Source organism: Brienomyrus brachyistius, chromosome 19 (genome assembly GCF_023856365.1).
Source record: "Brienomyrus brachyistius isolate T26 chromosome 19, BBRACH_0.4, whole genome shotgun sequence".
Classification (NCBI taxonomy): Eukaryota; Metazoa; Chordata; class Actinopteri; order Osteoglossiformes; family Mormyridae; genus Brienomyrus; species Brienomyrus brachyistius.
This window is the reverse complement of record NC_064551.1, coordinates 18,392,787-18,418,758: the sequence shown is the minus strand read 5'-3', so window position 1 is coordinate 18,418,758 and position 25,972 is coordinate 18,392,787. Positions and strand designations below refer to the sequence as shown.

Here is a 25,972-nt window from a genome sequence, read left to right as displayed (position 1 = left end):
AAGCAATTTTAAAATAAGGATGGAAAGATGAAGGGCTTTTGAGAATTCGGTGGTTTATTTCACACTCATTCGGTGATAAGAAACAAACCAGTACGTAAAGTTCACCTTTCAACACAAGTCTCTACAGATACATACAATCACAGACCTTTTCACAAAGTGCCTTTTTGAAAAAATAACTACAAAAATAAAACAAACTGCGGCAATTAAAAATGTTATTTTAAAAATCTTCCAGCACCAGTTGAAAGTTGTTTATGCCCGTGCACATTTTCTTGCTGTGCGTTGTGGTGACAGTGAAAGGGCATCAGAGGAACCTCTACTGAACTCCCCCCCCCCCCCCCCAAAGCAGCGTGGAGGCGTCACGAGATGACGTCAGACAAAAAGCATGACGTAAGCCTCCGAATGAGACCGTGTGAATAGGAGGCGAAGCTGCTTCCACCTCAAACAGAGGCATTCCCAGTCCTTTTGATCATATACACCTTTATTGATACTCACAAGTCATAACAAAGGCTTAAAGCACTTTAAATAACACGTTATGGATAAACTGGGAATATGTGAAGAGAACCTTTTCAGGTGACAGGTGACCAGAGCCCTGGCTAAAAGCCATTTCTCTCTAAAATGTTAGCGTTCAGTAACGCAGTGATCATGCTCCCCGGCTTGCCTATGCTGTTCCTGCCCCTCCCCTGGAGCCCTCTCTGTTGTCATGCCGTTCATGCAGGTCTCATAATAACATGCCGTCAGCTTTGGAAAACAGAACAAGGTGTGGGTTACACATCCACCTTCCCCCACTGACTGCAGAACAGATCCTGGTAACAGAACAGCCACCCCCCTTAAAAAATAAATAAATAAAAAATAGGCCTGTCATGTGACCATAGGTGTTGTAGTACTGGAACATTCTGGTGGCAGTTTGAACCCTAACACTCACTGTAAGCACCTAGACCATACACTGCATAAGACACAGAGCCCATCCAATGGAATATAGTCTCTGTGGACGTGTATGTGAAGCGAAGGATCTGGAAACACACTGTGATTCACTGCTAACGTCACTTAAAACTGCTGAAAGGATTCAGGTCACTGCATCTGTGTTGGTCTATTTTTTGGAAAAGATATGTGATCATATGGAGGACAGAAAGTAGTGCTGGACGGCCGCGTAGCTGCATGACGGCCGCGTAGCTGCATGAAATACTCAAATATGCAAACGCAAATATCACTTTTACAGTCAACAGAAAGCAAAAGCATTGTCGTCCATGACCCAAACCGAGAAAATGAAACAGGGAAATCAACTGAAGACAGGCAAGTCACATATAAGGATGTACAAAGCAAGACAGATGGCTGTCCAAGGAAGGTGTCACCCCAGTCACGTGACATGGACCTGCTTCGGGAAGGAGAAATGGGAGCGTGTTCTCTGTAAACATGGCTGCCGATCCTGCCAAAAACCACATGCCCTACAAGTGTATATGGACTGGTTCGTGCTTGTCAGATAACAGACTAAGTCTCGGTGACAAGTACAGAATGGACCTGCTAAAAGTATATAGAAAAATGTAATGAAGCCTTTGGATTTTGTTTCTCTTGGGCTTCAAAAAATGAACACAATGTTAAGTACGGGTGCCTGAGCAGACTGTAAGGACACAGCGAGTGCGATGGTTAGGGGTGTGCAGTATAACTACAGGAGGTCATATTAAAGAACGGCAACGTGCAACTCAACAGGAATCTGGATGCTCACATCAAAGCAAGGGGCTTGAGGGACTTCATTAGAGGATCCAGGTTCCTTGGCTGAAACTCCTCACAGATGATAGATAAATAAGTCGGAGGGTTTACTTTTTCATATGTACCCAAGAAGACACCATAACAGAAATCACATCGCATCATGACTACCCTACATCTATACATATCTATGTATTTTGTCTGTTCCTAGTATCGATAAATTACCCCAGTCAACACCAAACCAATAAAAACTGTACTGGTTTTATCATTCACATATGCGCAGCATCCATGAAAAAGTCAAATTTCATAACGAGCCTTTTCTCTAAGACCACATTGGTGGGTAAAATCTAAAATTCATTGTAAAACCTTCTCAGGAAATGGTGCAATTTTCTTTCCTTCATAAAATGTGTTTCAGAGATTATAGCGTTTTTTCAAAACAAAATCAGTGCAGTTTTTTTCTGGTTGGACATTAATTTACTGAAGACTGATGTGTTTGTGTTGTATCATAGTAGCACTGTACTGAACTGCAGGTCTTGCGCTTGGTCCCGCTGTGGTTGTTTCCGTGGTTACCAGATGCCACTGGACCGGCCACCTGGGGGAGCCAGAATCCTGGCTGAAGACCTCTTTGGAACGTGATCATCCACCTGGGTCCCTGAAAGGGGATGAACAGACTTATTTTAAATATTTTACTTCCAAGTTGGGATAATTTACTGATAACTTGTTGATTTCCTGATATTTTAATATGTTGAGAACTGATACTCTTCCTGTGGATATGAATTCAGCTGCAACCCCATGCTTAATACGTTAAACGTGCTGAATGTAACATTCCTCTCCCAAAGTTTAAATATCTGCGTCCCAGCCCTGCGTCCCACCCCTTGGCATGAGGAGCTTCAGACACGCGTGTCCCATGTGTGTTCCAGCTGTTTACCAGACAGACTGAAGCTGGACTCGTGTAGGTCCCTCATGCCCCCATGTCGGGTACAGGGTCGGGTGGGGGTGTCCGCGTCCGGACCTCCTGTCTCCTTTTTCCCAGAGTTATGCACTATGGCAACATCTCCGATATACGGAGCACGGTCCACTGCTTTCAGGACCTGACACTGTGAAGTCACACACACACACACACACACACACACACAGTCAGATTGTTAAAATATAATGGATAAACTGTAGACTGTGTATATTTAGTTTGTGAATGAGCTTTGCTCTTAAAATATTAGAAGAGCTGAAATTTTAAATGTCACATTAAAATGTATATATATATATATATATATATATGTGTGTGTGTGTGTGTGTGTGTGTGTGTGTGATCAAAAGAGAGGAAATCAGAGAGGGATCAGACATTATGGTAACTGGATTTCTCTACCTTTTCCCTCTGGATCATCTTCTTGTAGAGGAAGTCGGGGAAAGTCCTGAGGGGGTAGAATTTCCCGGAGCCCTCGGCACACATGAAGACGCCATTCTCGCACACCACCCTGCCACGGCTGATGGTGACCAGGGGCACGCCGTGGCAGCGCAAGCTCTCGTACAGGTTGAAGTCACCTCCCTGCAGCTGAGTGCTCGCAGAGATAGTCCTGGTCACACACACACACACACGCAGGTTTACAAAACTGTTTTGTTTTAGGAAACTACGTGTGTACAGGCAGCTCTTGACTTACGTAAAAGCAACTTGAGTAAATCCTGAGTTACGTAAAAAATATCCGAGATACACAGAGTTTACAGAAGCATTGACGCAAAATGACGACATATATATGACATAAGTAAATTTACACTTTATCTTTTCCTGTTTTTTTTAGTACATATTGCTAATATATTTTTGGCTGATATGTTATTTGCTATAAGGTCTCTCCTGAATGGTATGGGAAGGTACATGCGACATACGTAAAATTTGACTTGCATAAGGATTTGTGAAACGAATAACTGCTGTCAGGCGAGATCTCCCTGTATTATTTTAGCTGCAGTTTGCAATACAACAGCGCTGTACACTATGTGTATAGCACATTATTCCACTGTAAACTCCAGAGACCTTCTAAAGGCAGGTCAGTGTGTCTTTGGGGGGTGTTAAATACCTGGTTGCGTCAGGGTCCCAGACGACCACGTCAGCATCAGCTCCTGGGATAATCCTGCCCTTCCTGGGGTATAGGTTGTAGATCTTGGCGGCATTAGAGCTTGTCACAGCCACAAAGCGGTTCTCGTCCATCTTGCCTCCGACCTGGTGGAGATGAGACAGAGATATTGAAGGCCCAGCTGCGTCAGAGCATTCCTGGGCCAGCCCTCACCCCCTTCACTCACCACACCCCGCTCCCAGACCACACTCATCCGATCCTGCACCCCGGGCACACCGTGTGGAATCTTAGTGAAGTCCTCTTTGCCCATAGCCTTCTGCTTGGTGGTGAAGGGACGGTGGTCTGAGACCACAACGTTCAGAGTATCACTAGGGACACGAGCATGGTCACAGTTACACAGCCTCACAGAAAGTCATAAAGAGTCACAGTCACAATCAATCGCTGTCAAGCAGAAATCACACCCAGTCATAAACATTCAAATAGAAATCACACTCAATTATAAACAGTCGAATAGAATTCCACTCAATCATAAACAGAACTTCCACTACATCATAAACATGCAAACGAAAATCACTCAATTATGAACAAAGCAAAAATCACACTCATTTAAAAGCAAATGTAAATTGCACTGTCACAAATATTCAAACAAAAATCACATTCAATAAACATTCAAAAAAACATGCTCAATTATAAACATTAACTCAATCACACACAATCATAAACATTCAAACTAATCACACTCAGTAATAAACATTCAAATTAATCACACACAATCATAAACATTCAAACTAATCACACTCAGTCATAAACATTCACTCAATCACACACAATCATAAACATTCAAACTAATCACACTCAGTCATAAACATTCAAACACAAATCACATCTTTATATGTTGATTACTTTTCTATATAATGTACTTTTGTTTTGGTTTACTTTATCCACTAACACAATAACAGTAAAAACCTTTGAATATAAATCGACTGCATCACATAGGCAACACAAGAATCAAACAGTCATATTACAACCAGCCTGCACAAAAATGACACACAAATCACACTGAAATCATGAAAGACTTACACAGGCAAAAAAGAACACATTCAAGATGGTCGACAACAGGGTGTAAGACACAGCACGACCTCTAGGGGGCACTTACTTTCCCAGCAGACCCATCAGGTAGTTTGGCGTGTTGGGGTCCAAGCGCAGTGGGGGCACAGTGACATAGGCAGCAGCATGTGACCAGTCCTGGTGGTAGTAATGCAGACCGTTGAGGACCGCATGGGCTGTGGTCGTCTCTGCGTGGACCACCTTACCTGTGTAAAAGGGACACCTGGCTCAGCAGGGATCCTCTGGTATTACACAGTCTCGAGGTATGCAGAGAGGGAGGAGGAGAAGAAGAGACAGAAAAGAGAGAGAGAGACAGATTGAGAGAGGGAGATAAGCAGAGAGGAAAGAAGATTAAGACACAGAATGAGAAAGATACACAGAAAGACAATCAGAGAAACAGATAAACAGAGAGGGAGGAAAAATGAGAGATAGAAAAAGAGAGATACAAAAATAGAGAGAGGAAAGAAAAATGAAAAGCAGAATGATAAGGCAGAGAAAAGTATACAGCCAGAGATAGAGAGATAGACAGAGAGGGTGACAGAGAGCGAGGGGGACAGAGAGTGAGGGGGACAGCGAGGGGGACAGAGAGCGAGGGGGACAGAGCTCACCCTGCATCTTGGCTGTGGCCACAACATCCCCCGCTGACATACTGGACACATTGACCAGGTAGATGGGGCAGTGAGCCTGGAAGAGGTAGTTATTGCTGGTCAGACACACAGTCCACACACCCTTCCGGACACACACACACACACACAGCATGCGACTCACTCTGTTGGCAATGGTGATGGCTCGGTGCGTAGCCTCCGCCTCCAGCTGTAGGTGGAGATTAAAGACCACAGTGATGAACAAAGACCCCAGAGTGCCCCAGGTACTCCTCAAATGAGCATCAGCATCAGGGAAGTAAAAAGTTTGGAGTGGTTTCAACTGACCAGACCAACTAGCAATGCAAAGGCCTGAGACCTCAGTCAGCTGTTACACCCCCCTCAGTATCAGGGATGCTCTAGCCCTCGGCGGACTGACACAACCTCTTCAGAACCATCGACATTCCGATGGCTGGTGGCTGCTTGAGAAAACCAAAAGAGAGTGGACTGACTGACCTCCTCCGGCCGGCTGATCTCGATGCCCTCTGGACCGCTAATGCCCAGGTCCAGAGCCTCCTTTGCACCCTGGGAAACAGACACAGTGTCACAGCGAATAAGTTTTTTCAACTGCACTGTTCAACAAAAGGATCTGAAGAAAAACTGCCATGTTGCAATCAAGAGAAACTCTGCAGGAATGTGAGAAGCCCCGCCCCCTTGATGCTAGTGAGAACCCATATCTTTGTAGTAGTAGTTTATCCTGACCAGTCAGAGAACGTCACCAGCTGCCATAGCCTGTCTTTGTGTAGCCATGTGACCACAGTACACACCCTTGGCCATCTGCTCACATTTTTTGATAGCTTACATGCCCCCCTCCCAATTGACCTCCCCACAAACTTAGTTCACCCCCCTCCTTAATAACCCCTCCCCTACCTATTGAGCTGACCCCCCTAACCTCCCTATTAAACCCCTCTCTACACTGACCCCCCCCCCACCCCCACACTGAGCCTACTTCCCTCCCTATACTGAGCATCTCCCAGCATTCAATTTCGGAATCGATATGAGCAGATGAGCAGGAAGCTCTTCTCCTTACTGGAGGAGGCTGGTGGCACGTGGCTTGGGAGTCCTGCCAGGGTGGAGTAAGGTGCCAGCAGACTGACACTAAGAGCAGCTTCCATAGAGATCGTATGGACACCAATTCATCTATATTATATATATATATATATATATATATATATATATATATATATATATATATATATATATATAAAACACACACACACACAGCCTTCTACTGAGCCCAGTAGTGTTTAATTACAGTCAATTTGTTTGTATTTTGTATTATCTAAAGGTAACATTTTATTTACATTTGATCTCAAAGATTTCTGAGGTTTGGCCAGTTCAGATTTTTTCCTTTTGTGTGATTCGTTAAATGAATTTCAGGGGATCTGTCCTAAATGTTTCTACAGTACAAGAGAATCCTGTATATTTTAAATGTGGCCACAAGAGGGCACTCAGGTGACTTCAGCATAAAACATCAACTGAATCGGTTACACTTCAAAGACTGTAGGCAAACATTAACAGATCATTACTGTGGATCCTGGCGGATTTCTGAAGGAGCAGAGAACTGAGGCTTCTGAAAACTCATCTTCTTTTCAGTTCAGCTATTTACGAGATACACATACTGTGTGTGTGTGTGTGTGTGCGTGTAAAACTACGTTCCTCACTTAATTTAAATGTTCCACATGCAAACCAACATTTGCTCGCTGCTCAAGAGATTCCGGAAACCAAGCCATCGGCTGGGATTCATATTTCAGAGGCACAATCCATCTCATTTGAGGAGCCCATGGAAGTGGCCAGAGAGAGACCACAGGTGGAAGAAACGCTGCTCAGCGTTGGCGGGGGGCCTCATCCTGGCATATCTGGGCCAAACTGGACTACATTGTCGAAATTTATGTTGTAGTCTCTGGGAACTGTGGGAGAAACCCTGGTCGCCTTCCCTAGATGGGCACGCCTACTGTAGGGTCTAGGCAAACAGCTGCCGTTTGGTTTCTGATAGGCTCAGAAGTGACAGACCTGCAGTACGGCTAGGGAGAGGACAAAGCCAGATGCACCATGGGAAAAAGCCTCATTCCAGCCCCAGTTTGTTAAAATGGGGGCAAAGGCATTAAGTGCAGTGAAATCTGACTCAGTGGGTAATGTATGATTTGATGGCTGCCCACACAGCACTGCACCCCAGTACTGGCACTGAGATATCAGCACCATGCCACTGGACAGCGCCAGTGAGTAACTGTGGCATTGGGGGGAGGTGCTGAGAACGACACACAGATGACACCCGATGCAGGGGGCCGACTGCCATCGGGACAAACCCACCACTCCAGCATTAGGGGGCAGACTGGGGGGCAGAGGTGGGGGCAATAAAGAGCCACATCCTTCCAGAAGGTTCCACAGAGGATAACTATGTGGTGGTGTCCGCCGCCTCCTATGGACTGGGCCATGACACCCCACCCCCCTTCCTTACACATCTTCCCAGTCCTGCTTACTCTTCTTCCCTGCCTGCCCATCACGCTGCGTACATGTGCACGTGCCTTTAAGTGTGCATGTACTTGTGTGTACACGTGCAATGTTTTTGGGAACAGCGTACCACCAAGGACACCAGAGGCCAAAAATAGACGTTGTGCAAACCTCCTGATGAGGTAAAAAAAAAAAACTTAATTAGCTTTCTAAAAAGCACTTTTTTGTGATGGACTTTTATACCGTTTTTCATTTTTCTTAGCCTGGGTTAGGCTGGCGTTCTGTCCTCACCTCGTTCACCAGCTCTCCGTTTTCGGCATGGACTCGGGCCACCGCCCCAATGTCCTTGCACGTCTGGAAGACCTGGTACAGCTCGCTGTCCCTCAGCATCAGCATGTCCTTGTAGGACATGAACATCTGGAAGGAGTTGACACCTTTCTCCCGCACCAGCGTCTCCATCTCTGCGTGCACCTAAAACAGAGTTGCGGTGTTAGTCTCAATGCCAGCGGAACATTTTGGGAGTTGGAGAGGAGTGAAATCAGACTATCGCTCATGTGTGTGTCATGCTTGCATCTTGCTGAAGATACCTGGAGAGACGCCATCAGGCTGGCCCTGGCTTCCCACACCCCCATCTGCAGCAGGATTGCTGTGCGTTTGTGCTGGTTTGTTACCAGGATATGAGGGAATCCAGATGACGCATGTCCTTACCTTTGGCCCCCACCAGGTGACGCCAACGTGTAGGGCATAGTCGCAGCAGGCCTTGGGGTCGGCCAAGGCCCTGCACTTCTCGTAGGCCTCCAGCAGAGAGGCGTCCTTCTCTGGCAGGACGTGGCCGATCACCATGGTCGTGCCCCCAGCCAAGGCCGCCTGCGTGTGCAGAAACATGCGGGCTGCGTTAGATGCAGACAGATCTATCGTAACCCTTTCACGTTCACGAGGCATGACATTCGCAGTTTCAGTTATATGCGAATTGGCAGTGGACAAATAAAGGGGAATATTTTTGCAGCTTTTTGAAAGATCGCAGAAACTCTAACTAAAAAAAATGATTCACATAAAATCATATAATACACAAATATCAGTGATACATAATGTTTATTATTACATAATATTTATTAGTGTCCATATCTTTCATATTAAAAGTATTGGCTTAGGTACACCGTGCGTCTGTAAAAACGAAGTTTTGAGAGGTGGAAGTAGCGTTTAGTGGAAAATCCACGGAATTGTGCGAGACGACGCAATTAATATGAAAGAAGCAATGAATGAGTGGGAGTCGCTGGCTTGGGCTGCACTGGCTGCAGCTTGTGATACAGGAGCGGCTGCGATCGCAGAGCAATGTAAGTGACGCTGCTGCCAGTGGGAGAAAAACTCTGGGGCATTTTGCGTATTCGCCACGTGTGTATCATCACCTGGAAGACATTCGTACTGAAAATGCCTCAAAAACACTTAAAACAAGATACATGCGAGGGGGAACAGTGAGTTATGTATGTTTCTAGTTGACTAATTAAAGATTTTTTGGCAAACATTTTCTCATTTGTATTTGCTAGTTTAAAAATAAAGTATATATATATGTCATGCTCACCTCTCTGTCCCCATAACCTCCCTGTGACCCACTATCACTCATTGTCAGCCTTCTCTTCAAACCCAACACCCAGGTCAGATGTGCTCAAAAAGCAGGACCACATCTTCCGTACTCCTCCGAAACACACCCAGCACCCCGACACACAAGCACCTGATTTGTAGTACATGACCATGACCTGGTAGGCATCTGACCTGCTTTAAAGAAACACCAAGTGGAGATCTGAGACAGGCTCTCTTTTCTGTCAGATCCAGTGTATAAATACCCCGAGGATTAACATAAATGCCACACAGAGAGCGGGGGCAGAAGGTCACAAGGATCTGGGTCCCGGGCAGGAGGAAGTTCACCCTCACTATGAAGTGACTGATGTCAGCAGCCCAGCCCCCCACGAACAAAACATCCATGGAGATGTGGAGAATGACAACCCTTCCCCAGAGGGCTTTCTATGGCAACTGGGAACCAGCAAAGAGGCATCCCAGCTGAAGAAGAAACAGGTGCCATCTTTTTCTGATTCACACAGCTCCTGGGGGCACCGATCCCCACATCTGCCTTCCGAGGTCCTAGATTCTGCCGTCGCAACATGAAATGCTTTGTTTCATCACCGACAGCCTCACGGGTCACTGGCTCGCGGCCAGCTGTCACAGCGCTTTCTCTCAGTCTCCTGAAGGGGGCAGCTTCAAGCTTCATTTATATGCAGCCCCCAGCACCTGCAGGAATACTGTTGTTTCAGTCTTAGTCTGCATTTTTGTCACTGAAAGAACAATAAATTCACCCCCCAGTCAGTGGATAAACCAACAGCAGGGGTCAGTAGTCTCTAATACATCCGGCTCAAACCTAAGATGCTACTCAGGAGCACACTGAATCACACCCAAGATTAACCTTTAAAAACTCTCTATTTTTATTTTAATGCCTCTGCTCCATAGCGCACATATACCCATTTAAAGTCAACAGGACGAGCAACATGTGAAAGACCTGGAGCATTTCCTGAGGCCGGTGCTGGAGTGAATATACAGACCTTTGCTTGTGGGGAACAGAGAGCTATAAGGGCACAGTGACATCACACTGGCAGCAGGGAAATGCACATATGAAATGCCCAGACGGTCACAGGCCTGGAGGCTGTTTACGGTTGTCTGCAGTGAAATGGCTGTAAAGGCCATTGCTGAGACACAGAGCACCATGCAGTAAGACTGTTAGCACTGCATGTTGTGGGGGGGGGGGGGGGGGGGGTATGGGGCAGGCCGGCAGCAATGTGAGGAGGAGAGATGCAGCTGAGGTGGGCCCTGATGACCCGCCTGCTCCCCCCCGGGGGCCATTGAGGGTTGTGGTTTCTATTCCTGGTTTACACTGATGTCCAGCCCGTGCCGGTGTCACCTTAACGTTACACTGCACACAATCGCACCATCAATAATTCATGGCTTTGTCACCTAATCTGAGCGAGTGGCGTGAGCTCTGGCCCGTCCCCTCCCCCCTCCCCGAGCTGGAGGGACGACATCTCAGCCGATGACAGTGTCTCAGAGGGTGTTTTTGCACAAACTCGTCTTTGTGAGGGTGGGTCGTATCTCCACGTGCTTCTCTGCAGTGAACAGAGAAGCTCAGCTTTTTTCCCCCAAACCATGATCACCTCATCCTATCAGAGGGCTCACCATAGGTGCCCTGATTACAATAATAGTCTTATTAGCTCCCTGGAAGACACTGTATAGCTCCTGCCAATACTGCTTGCACTCGTACCTGGGCATTCATTGGAAGCTCAGCCTAGCTGCACTTATGCCGAGTCGCCTCCTTGTAATTTGCTATTTGCCGGACTTGTATGTCGCTATGGAGAGAAGCATCTGCAAAAAAAAAAAAATCTAAATGTTCAAAAAACTTAAACAAATTAAAAGGAGTGCAGTAAGATTGCGGCGCACATGTGCTGAACCCACAAGCTGCGGCGGGAGGCACTTCACCACTCAGCAGCCGGCAGAACATGGATGAAAAGCCGACTGATAATCTGGCTTCGCAGCGATAGCAGCCGGGGTGCTTACTGACCCCCGAAAGCTACTACACATGGCTGCACTTAATAAATCTGTAGTCAAACTGACGTCGGTGTCCTTACTTTTCAAGATCTCATGAATGTTATATGATATGACTGCTACACACAGAGACAATGAGGCATCGGGGAAGTAGCGCCGACTTGGGAGACTGTGGCGAGATTCTAAGTGGCGAGTGAGTCGAGGGAATCCCTCGTCCTCCACTACGGAAAATGGATGATAGTCACCAATATTTTACCAGTTTCACTCTGGTGCTGCTAACTTTTGGTTACTAGCTAAAGTCTAGATATCAGTCAGCAATATCGACCAAGACTCCAACATCAGTTGATACTGCCTGTACCAATGCTAACAGCCTCACTGCTAGCTTCTCATCAAACACCCCTTTAGCCTGTACCAATGCTAACAGCCTCACTGCTAGCTTCTCATCAAACACCCCTTTACACTGTACCAATGCTAACAGCCTCACTGCTAGCTTCTCATCAAACACCCCTTTACACTGTACCAATGCTAACAGCCTCACTGCTAGCTTCTCATCAAACACCCCTTTACACTGTACCAATGCTAACAGCCTCACTGCTAGCTTCTCATCAAACACCCCTTTACACTGTACCAATGCTAACAGCCTCACTGCTAGCTTCTCATCAAACACCCCTTTACACTGTACCAATGCTAACAGCCTCACTGCTAGCTTCTCATCAAACACCCCTTTACACTGTACCAATGCTAACAGCCTCACTGCTAGCTTCTCATCAAACACCCCTTTAGCCTGTACCAATGCTAACAACCTCACTGCTAGCTTCTCATCAAACACCCCTTTACACTGTACCAATGCTAACAGCCTCACTGCTAGCTTCTCATCAAACACCCCTTTACACTGTACCAATGCTAACAGCCTCACTGCTAGCTTCTCATCAAACACCCCTTTACACTGTACCAATGCTAACAGCCTCACTGCTAGCTTCTCATCAAACACCCCTTTAGCCTGTACCAATGCTAACAACCTCACTGCTATCTTCTCATCAAACACCCCTTTAGCCCGTACCAATGCTAACAGCCTCACTGCTAGCTTCTCATCAAACACCCCTTTACACTGTACCAATGCTAACAGCCTCACTGCTAGCTTCTCATCAAACACCCCTTTAGCCTGTACCAATGCTAACAGCCTCACTGCTAGCTTCTCATCAAACACCCCTTTAGCCTGTACAAATGCTAATCACTTTAATGATAACACATAGTACATCAGCTTGAGAAGCAGCATCTTTCACTGTCAGCACAGCCGTTCATTTGTTCAGATTTTCCACACAAAGCCTCTTTTTATCTTGATGGACAAAATGTGTGTCAACACCAAGGCCTTGTGATCCACTCAGGAAGCTGCTGCGTTTCACCAAGGGACAATAAGGACCCTACAATGGCAGTTTTCCAGAATATTCCTGAGCAGGCACTAGCAGACTATGGTGCTACAAACCAGTGACTGCCTGTGCAGTGGAGAAGCCATTCCACCAGCAAACCGAGCTTAAATGAGTAAGGAAATGAGTGCCTGGTAACCATGGCAACGTGCACCCCTTCCCAACACCGACTGCCAGCCCACCCATCAGGCCCCCCATCTAACTATGGCTGACAGATAAATAGGCCAGTAGCCCCATCACACTACCTCCCCACCCCCAGTGTCTGTACACACACACACACACACACACACACACACACACACACACTACATCCCCACCCCCAGTGTCTCTGTACACACACACTACATTTTTAGTGTTTCCTTACAATGGCATACCTGCATAAATATGTGTGCTAAAGTAAAAAAAATCTATTCATGTTTTATTTCGTATTTTCAAAGTGTTTTAACTTCACGGTGCAGCATGTGACTCCCCCATAAGGAACCCAGGAATAACGTGAAATAAGACGCTACGAATAAGAAGCTGAATGAATCGGAAGCTGCAAATGGCTAACTAACTTAGGCCCTGTGTGGCTTTGCCATTAGTTGGGGCGGCATAGGCGACCATGTGTAAGGAACCCGAGGACAACGGACTCAGCAACTGCACTGAGAAAGCACAGGGATCCGCAGCTCCACCCACTGTCCGCTCCAATTAACATATATTTGCATGTTGTGAACTTTGAAAATGAAAAGGCAAAGTAGGAAATGAAAAATCAAAAGGGAAAGTAAAAAAGAAAAAAGGATTTTAAATTTGTCACATCTGACTCGTACACGAGTCATTTTCATTTTGGCAGGATTTTTGCGAACAGACTAAATGGCAAAGTGGAGATTGTATTTTTGATTATCATTTTCATTTTACCTCTCGCAAGAAACCAGCTCCCATAAATCTCGACCAAAGACCTGTTACTTCAGTGTAGCTCCCCGCAGTTTAACAAATAACACGCCGTAACTACGGCGGCAGGTGCCGCTGTGCGTGTCAATTTTTATCCACTTTGCTTGTCAGTTAATGTGTCAATGCATGTTCTGACCACCCAGGCTCTCTGCCTTCCTTCCCACAGGTCCGGATGGTTCAGTCCCATGGAGGGGTGACATCGTGGAGGGGTGACATCGTGGAGGGGTGACATCGTGGAGGGGTGACATCGTGGATGTGACTTACAAACTGCAACATCGTGGGTGCAGCCTTCAATCTGTCACCCTACACAGGCTGGTGTGGAACACACACTCACAGATGGACCTTGACCACAGTTTACACCTTGCTTCTAGCAAGCAAGCCCACTCTTTCTTTTCCTATAATATTAGCAGTTGACCTTGGACTTCCAGAGATTTTTTTTCTCCCAGCTGGGTAGTTTTTGGCTCCTCGCCTCTGCTGTCATCTGACTTTCTTTGGCTAAAGAGTCCTCACACCTGGGCTTGAACAGCTGACCTAAAGACTATCCCAAAAAAAAAATACTTTAACGCCTTTCCACAACTGTACCATGACGTTGCAGCACTGGTCCAGTGTAGCATGCTATACCACTGGCACAAGTTAGCCAATATCAGTTATCGGTGATGCTAGACAAAATTATATCAGTTATTGCTGTGATCGACTCCCATCCTGGGCTGTTCCCTGCCTTGTACCCGTAGCTTCTGGGATCGTCTCCAGACCCACGTGACCCTGCATAGCAGAAGCGGGAATGGAAAATGGATAGATGGATTGAAATTTCCGCATCAGTGCATCCAATTTTCCAGGACGGCTGCAATATTGGGTAGTGACCACAGTCAGCCCAAGCGCCGGCATCGTGCATGATGGACCACTGGTCATGACACACAACCACTGTCGACCCAGACGTACCCAGGCTCCGACCACAGGTCTAGATTTCAAAGCCCATCCCAAGTGCCTGACACACACAGCTGACGGGAAACGCGTGCATGCCACCCAGCATGGTCCCCGTGTGTTTGCTACCTCCGTAACAGAAAGCGACAGAAAGACAGCGAGCCGTGTAAAAATGGATCGATCTGTGTGTTTATCGTCGATGCGGTCAGCTCCCAGTTTGCGTGTTGGATGAGTGACATCACAGACGCACCTCTCAGAGCGTGCCAGTCCAGGGAGGCAAACTGGAGAGTCTATCATCACTCAGGAAAGCTCTTTTTTAACAGGACAAAGATGCTCGCTCAGCTATATTTTCTCCAGGGGGATCTACCTCAATATCTCCTCCTCCCCCCATCAGCATTTATACAATTAAGATTCTTAAACTGCGAATACAACCAGGACTCACCGGCAGCAGGGACGCCCCAGCTGAGCACCTACCGAGGACTCTCAAAACCATTAATCTTTCAGCAACCAACGCATGAGCTGGCAAAACAACCAATTAATCTGATTGACTTATTACTGGGGCAGTGCGGAGCAGCCAACACTGATGTCTAATGCCACTTCGCTGAGGATTTAGCGGCAGTAAATAAGCTGTTCGTATCCCTCTTTGAAAGGAGAAAGCCAGGGGGTGTGGTCAAAGGCCCCGAGAGGATTGTGGGAAAAATGATGGAAGTAGCTTAAACTAGCAGCCGCAGGCCCTCACCATAGCAGGAATGAGTCTTCGTTTAGAGGAATGCTCTCTGAGGAGTTGGAGACAGTGGACTCTGGCTGTCTGTTGCTTGAGGTCACTGGAGGCGCTTAATGAATAAACCAGGAAAGTCTTCTGAGAAATGCTAATAACACCACAAGCAATGTGTGTGCCTGGGCCAATGTCATCCTCAAAATGAACTTTTACCTGCTCTGACAGAGGGTGCCGGGGTTCATGGGTGTATATAATCCCCATTATTGCAAACTGACCCCAAGCCGCTTTGGTTATTCCAAAAAAAGCACAGATGGACTAAAATGATGGCTACAGCTTTATGAAGGTCTCTGCCTGATTGCCTGCATGTTTTACACACACACACTCATGACAAGAGTGGCACCCTCCCCTGAATGCAGCACACGCCCATACATCGCTCTCATCCAATAAGGCTCTGTGACCTCTGTCCTCGTGCCACAGCCTGTAGCTGACAGGATTGATCTAAGGTGCTTCCAGTCACATCTGGGGGTGGTGTCTGGTTTCACTGCCCCGCCTTTTGTGCACCATCTGTCCTGTAACAGGAAAGCTCCCCCCACCCGCCCCCTTCCGATTCTGCTCACCGTGTCCGGAGACACGCCACCACACCCTAGCCTAGTATTTCCCAAACCGGTCCTCAGGGACCCCCAGACCATCAATGTTTTTGCTCCCTCCCAGCTCCCTGCCACAGAGTCCACATTTCTGCAAAAATTTAGACCCTCTGGGGGGCCTTGAGGACCTGGTACCGGCCTAACATGCCTCTGCTGAAGCGATCCTCTGCTCACGCCTCTTGTGATGGCACGCCCCCATCCCGCCCGCGTGTCCCCCTGGAATGCCATCTGCAGACGTGACTCTCCGAGAGACGAGCGGGGGATTTTCCATGTAACTGCTGCTCACGGACATGCATGCCAAAGCCTGAGTCTTCAGCATTATTTCATGGTCCAGTGGAGGTCTGTGGGGGTGCCCCCCTCCCAACTCCCGGCTAATTAAATCCCAGTCAGCCGTGCATTGGGAGGACTGGGAGAACTGGAGGGGGTAGCGGCAGGAGAATGTTGGCCCACAGAGTTTTACTTTTTATTACAGCTACTTAAACCACGACTTCCTGGCTGTTAAACAATCACTGCGCTGGTCCGGCTCGCAACTTTAACGGGAGATTAGCAGGATGCATTTTTATGGCCGCAGCTTTTAGCGGAATGGACGCTGCACAGAAAGACACGGTCATGACGGGTGCCGCCGTTCACACCAGGGGCTCAGTGCTCCCCCCTCTCCGAGCGGCTTACTGAGACACTCCACCGAAATTTTTCATATATTAACAGTGTCTGCGCCGCGTTTATGTAAATTCACCCTATTTATTATTATGATCAATATTTAAAAATCCATCATATGTGCGCAAAAGACTATGCTAGTAAATATTTTTCAGTCGATAAACATGAAGGATATTGAAGAGATGTTCAGATATCTTTGATGGACAGTAAAGCACCTGGAACTCTGATAGTCTCTGATGACATCGCTTGGCCCTTAAGCAAGACCCTTAACCCCCCCCCCCCCCCATCTCAAAAACATATCTGATGATTGAATAGATATAGATCTGGATGTCAGCTAGAACTGGCCATATGCCGCCATACACGAGCAGAGAGGGAGGGGCCTAAATTACAGCCCATCAGCTTCTCATGCTCCTCAGCTGTTCTGCAGGGAAGAATTTAACTGTTGGGGCGAAAGCAGCTGGCTGGTAATCGGGGACCCGGAGGTCCGGCCTGAGCTTCAGCTCAACCTGATTTCTGTGATATCAGTATGGACACAGTCTTCTGCCTCCTCTTAGTATATAGCACAATTAAAGACCTGTGTGCATATTAAATATTATGGGATATCCACAGCACTCTTTGCATTAATACCTCTCTCTCCCTGACCTAAAATCTGTTTCGGATTCTGAATGAAATCCAAGAGGCCGCTACGCTAATACTGGGCAAGCTGGTTTTTAACGCTGAGACCTCCCAGCTGGCCCTACTTATGTTTAATGACACAGTCTAAATAAAAGGGCTCATCGAGATGAGAAAGCATCTTATCTCAAACCGAAGAAAGTGGCGCGGTGCCTTGGCCAATAAACCCATATACATCATACCCTCTCAGCCAGAGGCTGTGGAGGACAATGAAAACCCCTAGGAGAGACGGTAAGGTCTGCGATGACAGCCGCGCCTGACACGGCTGCGAGGCATATCCCACGTGACACGTCTTTGTGCTGAGATCACGTCTGCTGCGCTCACAGTCACACTGTACAGTGACGGGACGGGTGCAGGATCAGTAAATAAAATGCAACAAAGACATGATATAAAAGGGCCACGCAGTCACCCCGGAAAAGCAGAGAATGCAAGCGGCGGAGAGACATGAACCATGTCACATCATCGCCATGGTAACATCGCGGTGCTGCGGGTCGCCATGTGGAGGGATGCAGCGAACATGGCTGTGAGGGAGTCCTGTCCAGATGCTCGCTCCCATCCTTGTGGCTGGCAGGCAGCCCTGGCCAGGCGGTGTGATGCAGTGTCACCCTCTGCCCTCACGTTTAAGCATCTTTGTTCTCTGACACAATGGCACGACGCACAAACAGGACACGTCTCTGGCACTGCGGTTACTATGGAAACAGACAGCAATCTGCCCGAGCGCGGCGAGAGAGGAGCGGAGACAATGTGGCTTTAGAATCCAAGCTTGGCCGCCATCCGGGCCGAACCGCGGTCCTCGGGAATGAAACCCGGGCCTCATGCTGGCACGGTCACACGGCCCCGGCCCCGCCCCTCGCCAAGCGGCTCAGAGCCCATGCACAGCAGGTGCGACACTTCACAATTCACACAGCCCGGAGATCGACCAGACCCCGAAGGATATCGGCACCCGGGCAGCTCTGGTGAGGCGAGAAAGGCCGATCGGCAGCCCGGCGCGGTGCCGGCACAAGCACACCGCTGACTATCCGCTTCCGTATTGTATTCCGACATCAGCGCCTGGGACAAGCTCCAAACCCATTTAGACCTCAGAGAGGATGATGTCATCAGCCCCATGATTCGGTGAAACACGGCCACATTTATAACGGGCAGAATCAATACTAAATGAATGATACACAGAGCACTAATGCACTGCTGAGTCCCGTGGTGGGCGGGGCCGCCGTGGGCTGTCAGTCACTGATTGCTTCAATCCACTTCCATTTAGTCACTTTATTGCTTTGCAGCGAGTGATTGGTCAAGCAGGATTATCCCGCCCATGTTGGGAAAGCTGTCGCCCCAAATCTCCCATTGCTGCGAATCATTAAAGGAGCTAACATTAAGCTATTCACCGTGGAGTGCATTCAGAAATCAGAGGTTAGCAGACCATGGTTCTGCGCAGCCAGAATGGGCTCATGTCCAGACTCATGTCTAGGCTCATGTCCAGGCTCATGTCTAGGCTGTAAAGACACCACCATGATCACCTTCACGAAGGCTCCGTAGGCAAGAGTTATGGAAACACCATCATGAAGCAGATCTCAGACCGGCCTGGTCCAGGAAAGCCGGCCGGGAATTCTCCATCCAGTACGCTTAGGTAGGCAGGCTAATGGCCCCTCCCCATTCTCCCCTAGTGCACCCAGTTCCTGAAGTCCACAGGACAGGGGTGTGGCCCGCCGTGGTCACATGACAGCCTGCAGCAGATGGCCAGCCCCCTCAGTGCGCCATCGGAAGCGGGAAGCGGATTTCACAGGGGATTGGATTTCCTTTGTGTTGCTTGGCCACCCCCCCTCCCCACCCTTGAATCCAAGGGGCCATCATGTGACTCTATTGTTTATGCACCCATTACACACTGGGGGGGGGGGCATCTCCCAATCTGCCGGCTGCTAAAATTCCCAGAACCAGCCCCCTCCAGGTGTCGGGCCATTGAGAGCCTGCAGACAAGGAGAGGCGTGACGGAGCCTCTTAGGGATTCTGAGTCTATGTCCACCTTCTCAGGAGGCGTTAAAAGCCCAACATGTTCACCTTATCAACAGATCCTGCTCGTAACATCCTGCTCCTTTACAGCTCAGCTAAGCTTCAGAGCTCAAAAAGCAAAGCGAGGTCTACCCTTCAAATTCAGCACCTCAAAGACAACCATAAAAGATTTACTACGTCATATCTTCCAGACCATACTCCAATGCACCCTGGCAGAAGACCTATTTCAGTTGGATATTTAACCTTGAAGGTGTTCTGCTAAAGATCAGCTTTCTATGTGTAAAAAAAATGTACATATTGCATTACAGGGGTCAAATCCAGCTAAAGGAGTTTTTGAACAAACTGGAAAAGTATAGATGAGAAGCCAGTGCTGGTTAAGGAGCTTATCTAAGTTCACTTTAAAAATGGACTCCATTATGACAAGACCACATAGTTAAAGAGAAAATCCAGGCTAACTGAACTCATAACATCACTTGGAGGTCCCAGCCCTGATCAACGAGCTCTCTGCACAAGTACTCCCCATTCCTCGGTAGCTTGGGAGGCTCGAGGTAGTGACTAGCTCATCTGGGAAAGGAACATCAAATTCAGCAAGGCACTAATGCGGCTGCCCCATTCCCACATTCCTGCAGGCATGCCCATGAGAAACCCCTTCGACAGCTGCAGGCGGATTCCTGACACACATCTTTTAATGCACCATGGAAACGCATGTGGCCGGCCATTCCGCTGCACCAACTGCAAGCCTAACATTATCAACGGCGCTAAATTGGATTGGACCAGCTCTACCAGGTCCTGGTACACACCATCTGTGACCGATATCCATATTCTTCATATCTGGCGGAGAATCGGAAGGCAGCTAATGGCTGATGCTGACTTTTCAAGGCAGATTGCTGCGAACCTGGCATTTCATGTTTAGTGGGGCACATGCTTGACTCCTGTAGTATCTATTTCCTGGTAAAAGGAGCATTAGCACACTGATTTGTATGCAAAGAGCATAAAGCAGAAGCTCTTTTCATAGACAATGAAAGAATCAACCAGGAAACTTGTAATGGCAGACCTCCTCCAGCAGGGGATGCTCACCTTGGTGCCACTGTAGAAGTCGTCCACAGAAGTGGCATTCATGAAGGTCTGCTGCAGGTGTGTGCTGGTGTCGATGCCGCCCGGGATCACCAGCTTGCCTGTGGCATCTATGACCTTTGCTCCGCCAGGAATCATAAGCTCCCGGCCCACCTGCTGGATGATGCCGTTCTCGATGTAGACGTCCGCCTCCTGGGTGAAGTCATCATTGACCACCTTCCCGCCTTTGATCAGGATCCGCACTGTTGCTGAATTAGCAGCCATTGTCCTGTGGGGACAGACCACAAACACGCTGGTTTGCTGGGTGATGGGACAACGTTCATTTGTATCGGTGCACTGAGACGGAGTCGCTGCCAGGTGGCGATGTAGTGCTGAATGCGACCACCTTCCAACTGAAACAGCTTCACCGCAAAATGCCTCCTTAACAGCTACTGATCTGCTCCTGGCTATCCGGGTGTTTAAGTTGTACAAATGCGTCTATATATAGTAACTCACACACACGACAAGCATCAGATAGCTCTGCAGCAGAAATTAAATCAGGCAGCTTTTAGGCCTTATAACCCTCCACACATTTTTGACAGTGCGTGTTAAATAATTTACAAAGGCATAAAAGACATGAATTATTAAGCAACTTCTAAAAGTCCTAGCTTGTGTTCATGGTTACCAAAGACAACAATAAAAACACATGATGTTTTATGCAAGGTATAAAGATGATAATTGCATCAGCAATAACAGTAATTGCAGGGAAACGTTTAAGAACAGTAGCAAGTGTCTCTCCAAAACTACGAGACCCACTACTGATCACTCCAATGTTAACAGACTACATTCAGAAACGTGCTCCTGATCTTACCAATCAGAAGAGGCTTTACTGAAAAAGCTGCTGCTTATCATCCGAATGACAAGAGTTTATGGCAAACACCAACTACTCACATCAGGGATGCATCAATACCATTCTTTTTAAGACAGAGTATGAATACCGATCTTCGCTGTCTGGTACTCACCAATACCAATACCAATTAAGAAATGGGGTTGTCTAATAAAATAATATGTAATATTTTAATTTAAAAGTAGTGGGATAAAAAATAATATAGAAATCCGCCCTACCACCCTACACACACATGCATACAAACACGCGGGGGGCACTGATTAGTGGTGCTCATGGAAAATGACAAATAGGCAGGATGGACTTAATCACAACTTAAAAACATGTCACGGGCCGTTCAAAAACAATGGTTCACAAACATTTTGCACCACAAACCACCTCAGAAATTACTACACTCTCCATTACGATAGTAAGTTTGTTCCTCATAAACAATATGCTGGGTAAGAAATTCAGTTATTACCACTGAAAGAAGGTTTTCATTTGACATTTTCTCTCTGTGTTGCACATTGGGTTGTAGCAGTGTGGTGGTCCACACTTTGTTTGGTTCTTAAATGTGCACCATGCTCTGCCCTTCGTCATTCATCCTGAAGTGTCTCCACACGTCAGACATTTTATGGTGCCGTTTGTTTTGCTTCTTGGCAGCATCATTGATGCATCACTGTATGGTTTCGGTTATAGGAATCGGCACATTGTCACAAGGACGAGTATGAGTACATGAGTGCTGTATCGGAGCCGATACCAATATGAGTACTGATGTACGTCTAATCCAGACCAATGACAAGAGACTTTATTAAAAGTATTACCGTACCTCTGTTCCTGCCCAAAATGGTATATTACATATGGTATATTACATATGTATATTAGCTGAGGCAGAGAAACGCGGACGTACCAGTGTACGTGTACGACAGTGTACGGCTCCTCTTACTGTCCTTATGATGACAGGACAGCTTTTTCCATAAAATATAGCTTTTGTCTTTTATCGGTACTGATCATATATCAACTGCTATTAATATATTAATTAATGCACCTTATAATGCCAAGTTGGAAAAGACAAAGCAACCCATAATCAAATAGGGCATGTACATACAATACTGAGCAAAAGTCTTAGGCAGCCAAAGAAACTGACTGATGATATTCATGTTGGTGTGAAACTATGATATTACAATTTGTCAACTATGCTAACAGTACAGTAGAAGACTTTTTCAAGACTAAATTCTGACACTCTCTCACATCTAGATAATGTGTCATTAGTCACAGAGTTTTTTTGTCGCAAAGTATGATTCTGCAAAGACTGGGCATATTGTAGGGTCACTATTTGGTACTGCAGAAAGCTCACCTATTGGTTGTTGACAATGTCCGCGTCATTATTTGCAAAGGGCCAAGACTAAGACCTATGATAATACTAAACATGGCTGATTTTATCGGAACGTCAGGATGAGACATGACAGCAATCCTGACTACATCATGGCGAACAACCGATGTAATGGGAGCTGGCCACAGTTCGAGCGAAACGTACATAATTTTACTCCAAAACTGGAATTTTTTCTGCGATAGTAAAAGTGAAAAGTGAAAAGTGATAAGAAAAAGATAGAAAAGTGGTTTGGCGTAAGGCCAGCATTAGCCATTTCAAAATCTCTCATAAAGTCAGTAAAGGCAGTAACCGTCCAATATACCCATGTATTTGTTGACTTAACCAGTAGTATACCATGTTGGGATAATAAATACCTCATTGAGCTATTTAACTAATTAAATTAATTAAGTAATTGAGCTAGTGGTGAAATTTAATGAATACATGGAACGGTTGAGGTGCCCCTGAGGAGAGATCCGGGAACCGATCCGGGAACTGTTCCGGGAACTGTTCCGGGAACCGATCCGGGAACCAAAGTGGAGTTCTGGCCAATCAACAGGAAATCAGTCACTTTTTGTAGAATAGAAGAAACTGGGTTACTGCTCATTTGCATATGACCTAATGTTAAGTCTTTTCTGAGCAAGTATACTACCCAAAAAATAGCTTTAAACATTTTCTTTGACTGCCAAAGACTTTTGCACAGGACTATATACATTGTATTTGTGTGTGTGTGTATGGATTTGTTTCCCTTTCAAACTAATCACTGCAAAAATACAGCACAGAAGTATATATCATAGTATAGCATAGTACAGAACATTATATTGCATACTGTAGCACAGCATATAGTATACTGTATACTGTAGTATGGCTGAGAATAACAGAGTATAGTCTAAGTTCACTATCTATATCCTTCTTGTTTAGAGTATTTTATATTATGCGTCACAGTGGGAAATGTGTAAAACTGCTTGATTCTAACAGCGATCCACATTCTATTAGACATTCAAATGTGTTCATTTTAATTACGAAGATAAAATAACTGCTCTAGGTCACTGATTCCTACAATGTCAAACATGTCAAAGAGTGAGAAGAAAAAATTCCTTCAAAGTAAAGACTCCATAATTAAAGACAAACCTGCTAAATGCATGTATTAATAAAATACATATTAAAGAAAAAAAGAAAAAGAAATTCTTCTCAGGCTAGACTGCATGCAGCATCAGATTAGTGTGTAATTACAAATATTCAGCAAATGTGCATTCTATGCTATAAACTATATCCAGATCGAAAAGTCGGGAAGCAAAAACATAAAATCCTGGCTGATCAGGAGGCAGACAGATATCAGCCTGCAAGGGCATCAACCGATACATAAAGACAAACATGAACGGCACCTCACTGAAGATCTGCTTCAGCCCTGGGCAATGCGGACAGCAGTAAGTGGCATTTTACAGTGTCTTTGCACTCCTGACCCTCTCACCAACCTTCCTGTCCTCCTCTCGTGAATCTCATGGATATGAGACCCATGAATTTGTGGGGTCATCCGTAGCAGTGGGTCCCAACCCAGTCCTCACGGACCCCTAGACAGTCCATATTTTTGCTCTCTCCCAGCTCCCTACACACCTATACCATGTATTCGGTGGGGGGTGGGAGCAGGAAGCGAACAAAAATGTGGACTGTCGGGGTGTCCCTGAGGACTGGGTAGGGAAACACTAATCTATAGGGCTTCAGTTGGCTGTAAAGAGACGTGTAACATCAGTACCAGCCATTTTACCAGATAAAGATTGTAATGAGGGAGATGATGGATTTCAGGTGTCTTTGGTGGTTATGCTTAACACACAGGCGCACACAGGTGTACACATTCACCATGCAAAAGGCATGTTGGTGTGACAAGGCCATCATGGGCCCTGCGCTGGATGGAAAGGGACGAGAGACAGAAATAATAGCCAAGAAAATGTCACTCCTTGGCCCAGGGCCTGTCACACTCAGGCAGGAGAGCCTGGACCATTCATGGCAAAAAGTCATCGGCACCCTGGGGCCGGTCTGCGGGAATCTGGCTCAGTTCTTCCACATAAACTTCCTTCAGTTTCTGCTGGATGGGTGCAGCCTGACAGTGGTCACTAGAAGAGCACTGTCCACCTGGAGGAAACGCGGCATTATGGGACAGCAGATGACGGGCTGGCCTGGCAGGGTGTGGAGTGCAAGCCGTCTTTGGGATTGAGTGAAGAGAGCATAGTGTGGTGACCTCAAGCTGTTCTTTGGGCCATCATCACTAACATGGCAACGAACACATGCTGTCTAGAATGGCTAGAGGTCATTAACGAGCTTTACGGAATCTCCTCCTCAGCCATTTGGTAGAGATGACCGCGTTACGCCCCTGCCAGATTAAATGGGGCCCCATCGCTTGCCTCTTCTACCTGGCACATGCACTACCCGCCATGAGCCTTGTGGTTGTGGAATATCTGCTTCCGCCAAGAGCCTCTCTTTCACGATGACATCTTTCCAAGCTTTTTTTTTTTTCTTTCCGTTAGGCTTCCATCATTTTCAAAGCAGAAACGTCTGCAGATTTTGTCAGTGTTTGTCAGGCCAGAAACACCACTAATTATACCCCGTTTCACTGCGACTCTTTACTCTCTGCTCGTCTACTGCTGAGAGACGTTCACGGTCGACCACACTTCCTGCAGCCTACAGTGACGGGGCAACCAGCGCAAACAGAGGAGTAACCCTAACCCTCGCCATATACGCCGAGCACGGGGATGTTTACTCGCGTGATTCATCATGATCAAGGGCCACTCCGGCAACAGAGCCCCATCTCCGGCCTCCATGCAGGATCACACTCACACCCATCAGCGTGGACGGTGACCTGCTGCAGCTCAACCCAGAGAAAGCTTCACGTCACTGCTTTGTATGTGCTCGACAGCAAAACGGGCTCTTCCCAGTCGGCCTGATCCACAACCCTGAGCGACCACTGTAGCCTTCGGAGTAGAACAATTCAAAATGATCCTAAATGCACAGCATCCGCCATGGCCCTGAAACAATGAAGACGGCAATGATGATGCAGAAATAGTGCAGTAACAGCCAACAGCACTGGCAGACTGTGAAAAAAAAAACTGATCTGATATATGAATTCAGGTGCAGCTCTTCTTAACGTGTCTCTGTAAGCAAAT

The 25,972-nt window shown here is 46.9% G+C and overlaps 1 protein-coding gene across 3 annotated transcripts in view; it reads right to left on the bottom strand.

Annotated features, from left to right (window-relative positions):
* Positions 1-460: 460 nt before the first annotated feature.
* Positions 461-25,972, bottom strand: part of dpysl5b (dihydropyrimidinase like 5b) — a 33,080-nt gene continuing 7,568 nt past the window's right edge. For all 3 annotated transcript variants that reach the window (XM_048984863.1, XM_048984865.1, XM_048984864.1), the window contains 12 exons: positions 20,587-20,851; positions 8,672-8,830; positions 8,255-8,434; positions 5,969-6,037; positions 5,640-5,684; positions 5,480-5,555; positions 4,921-5,077; positions 3,991-4,132; positions 3,768-3,910; positions 3,065-3,272; positions 2,630-2,798; positions 461-2,353 (listed from right to left, as the gene is read on the bottom strand). In XM_048984863.1, the coding sequence (XP_048840820.1) occupies positions 2,268-2,353; positions 2,630-2,798; positions 3,065-3,272; positions 3,768-3,910; positions 3,991-4,132; positions 4,921-5,077; positions 5,480-5,555; positions 5,640-5,684; positions 5,969-6,037; positions 8,255-8,434; positions 8,672-8,830; positions 20,587-20,851 (1,699 nt within the window). In that variant the 3' untranslated portion in view covers positions 461-2,267. The remainder of the gene's footprint in view (positions 2,354-2,629; positions 2,799-3,064; positions 3,273-3,767; positions 3,911-3,990; positions 4,133-4,920; positions 5,078-5,479; positions 5,556-5,639; positions 5,685-5,968; positions 6,038-8,254; positions 8,435-8,671; positions 8,831-20,586; positions 20,852-25,972) is intronic.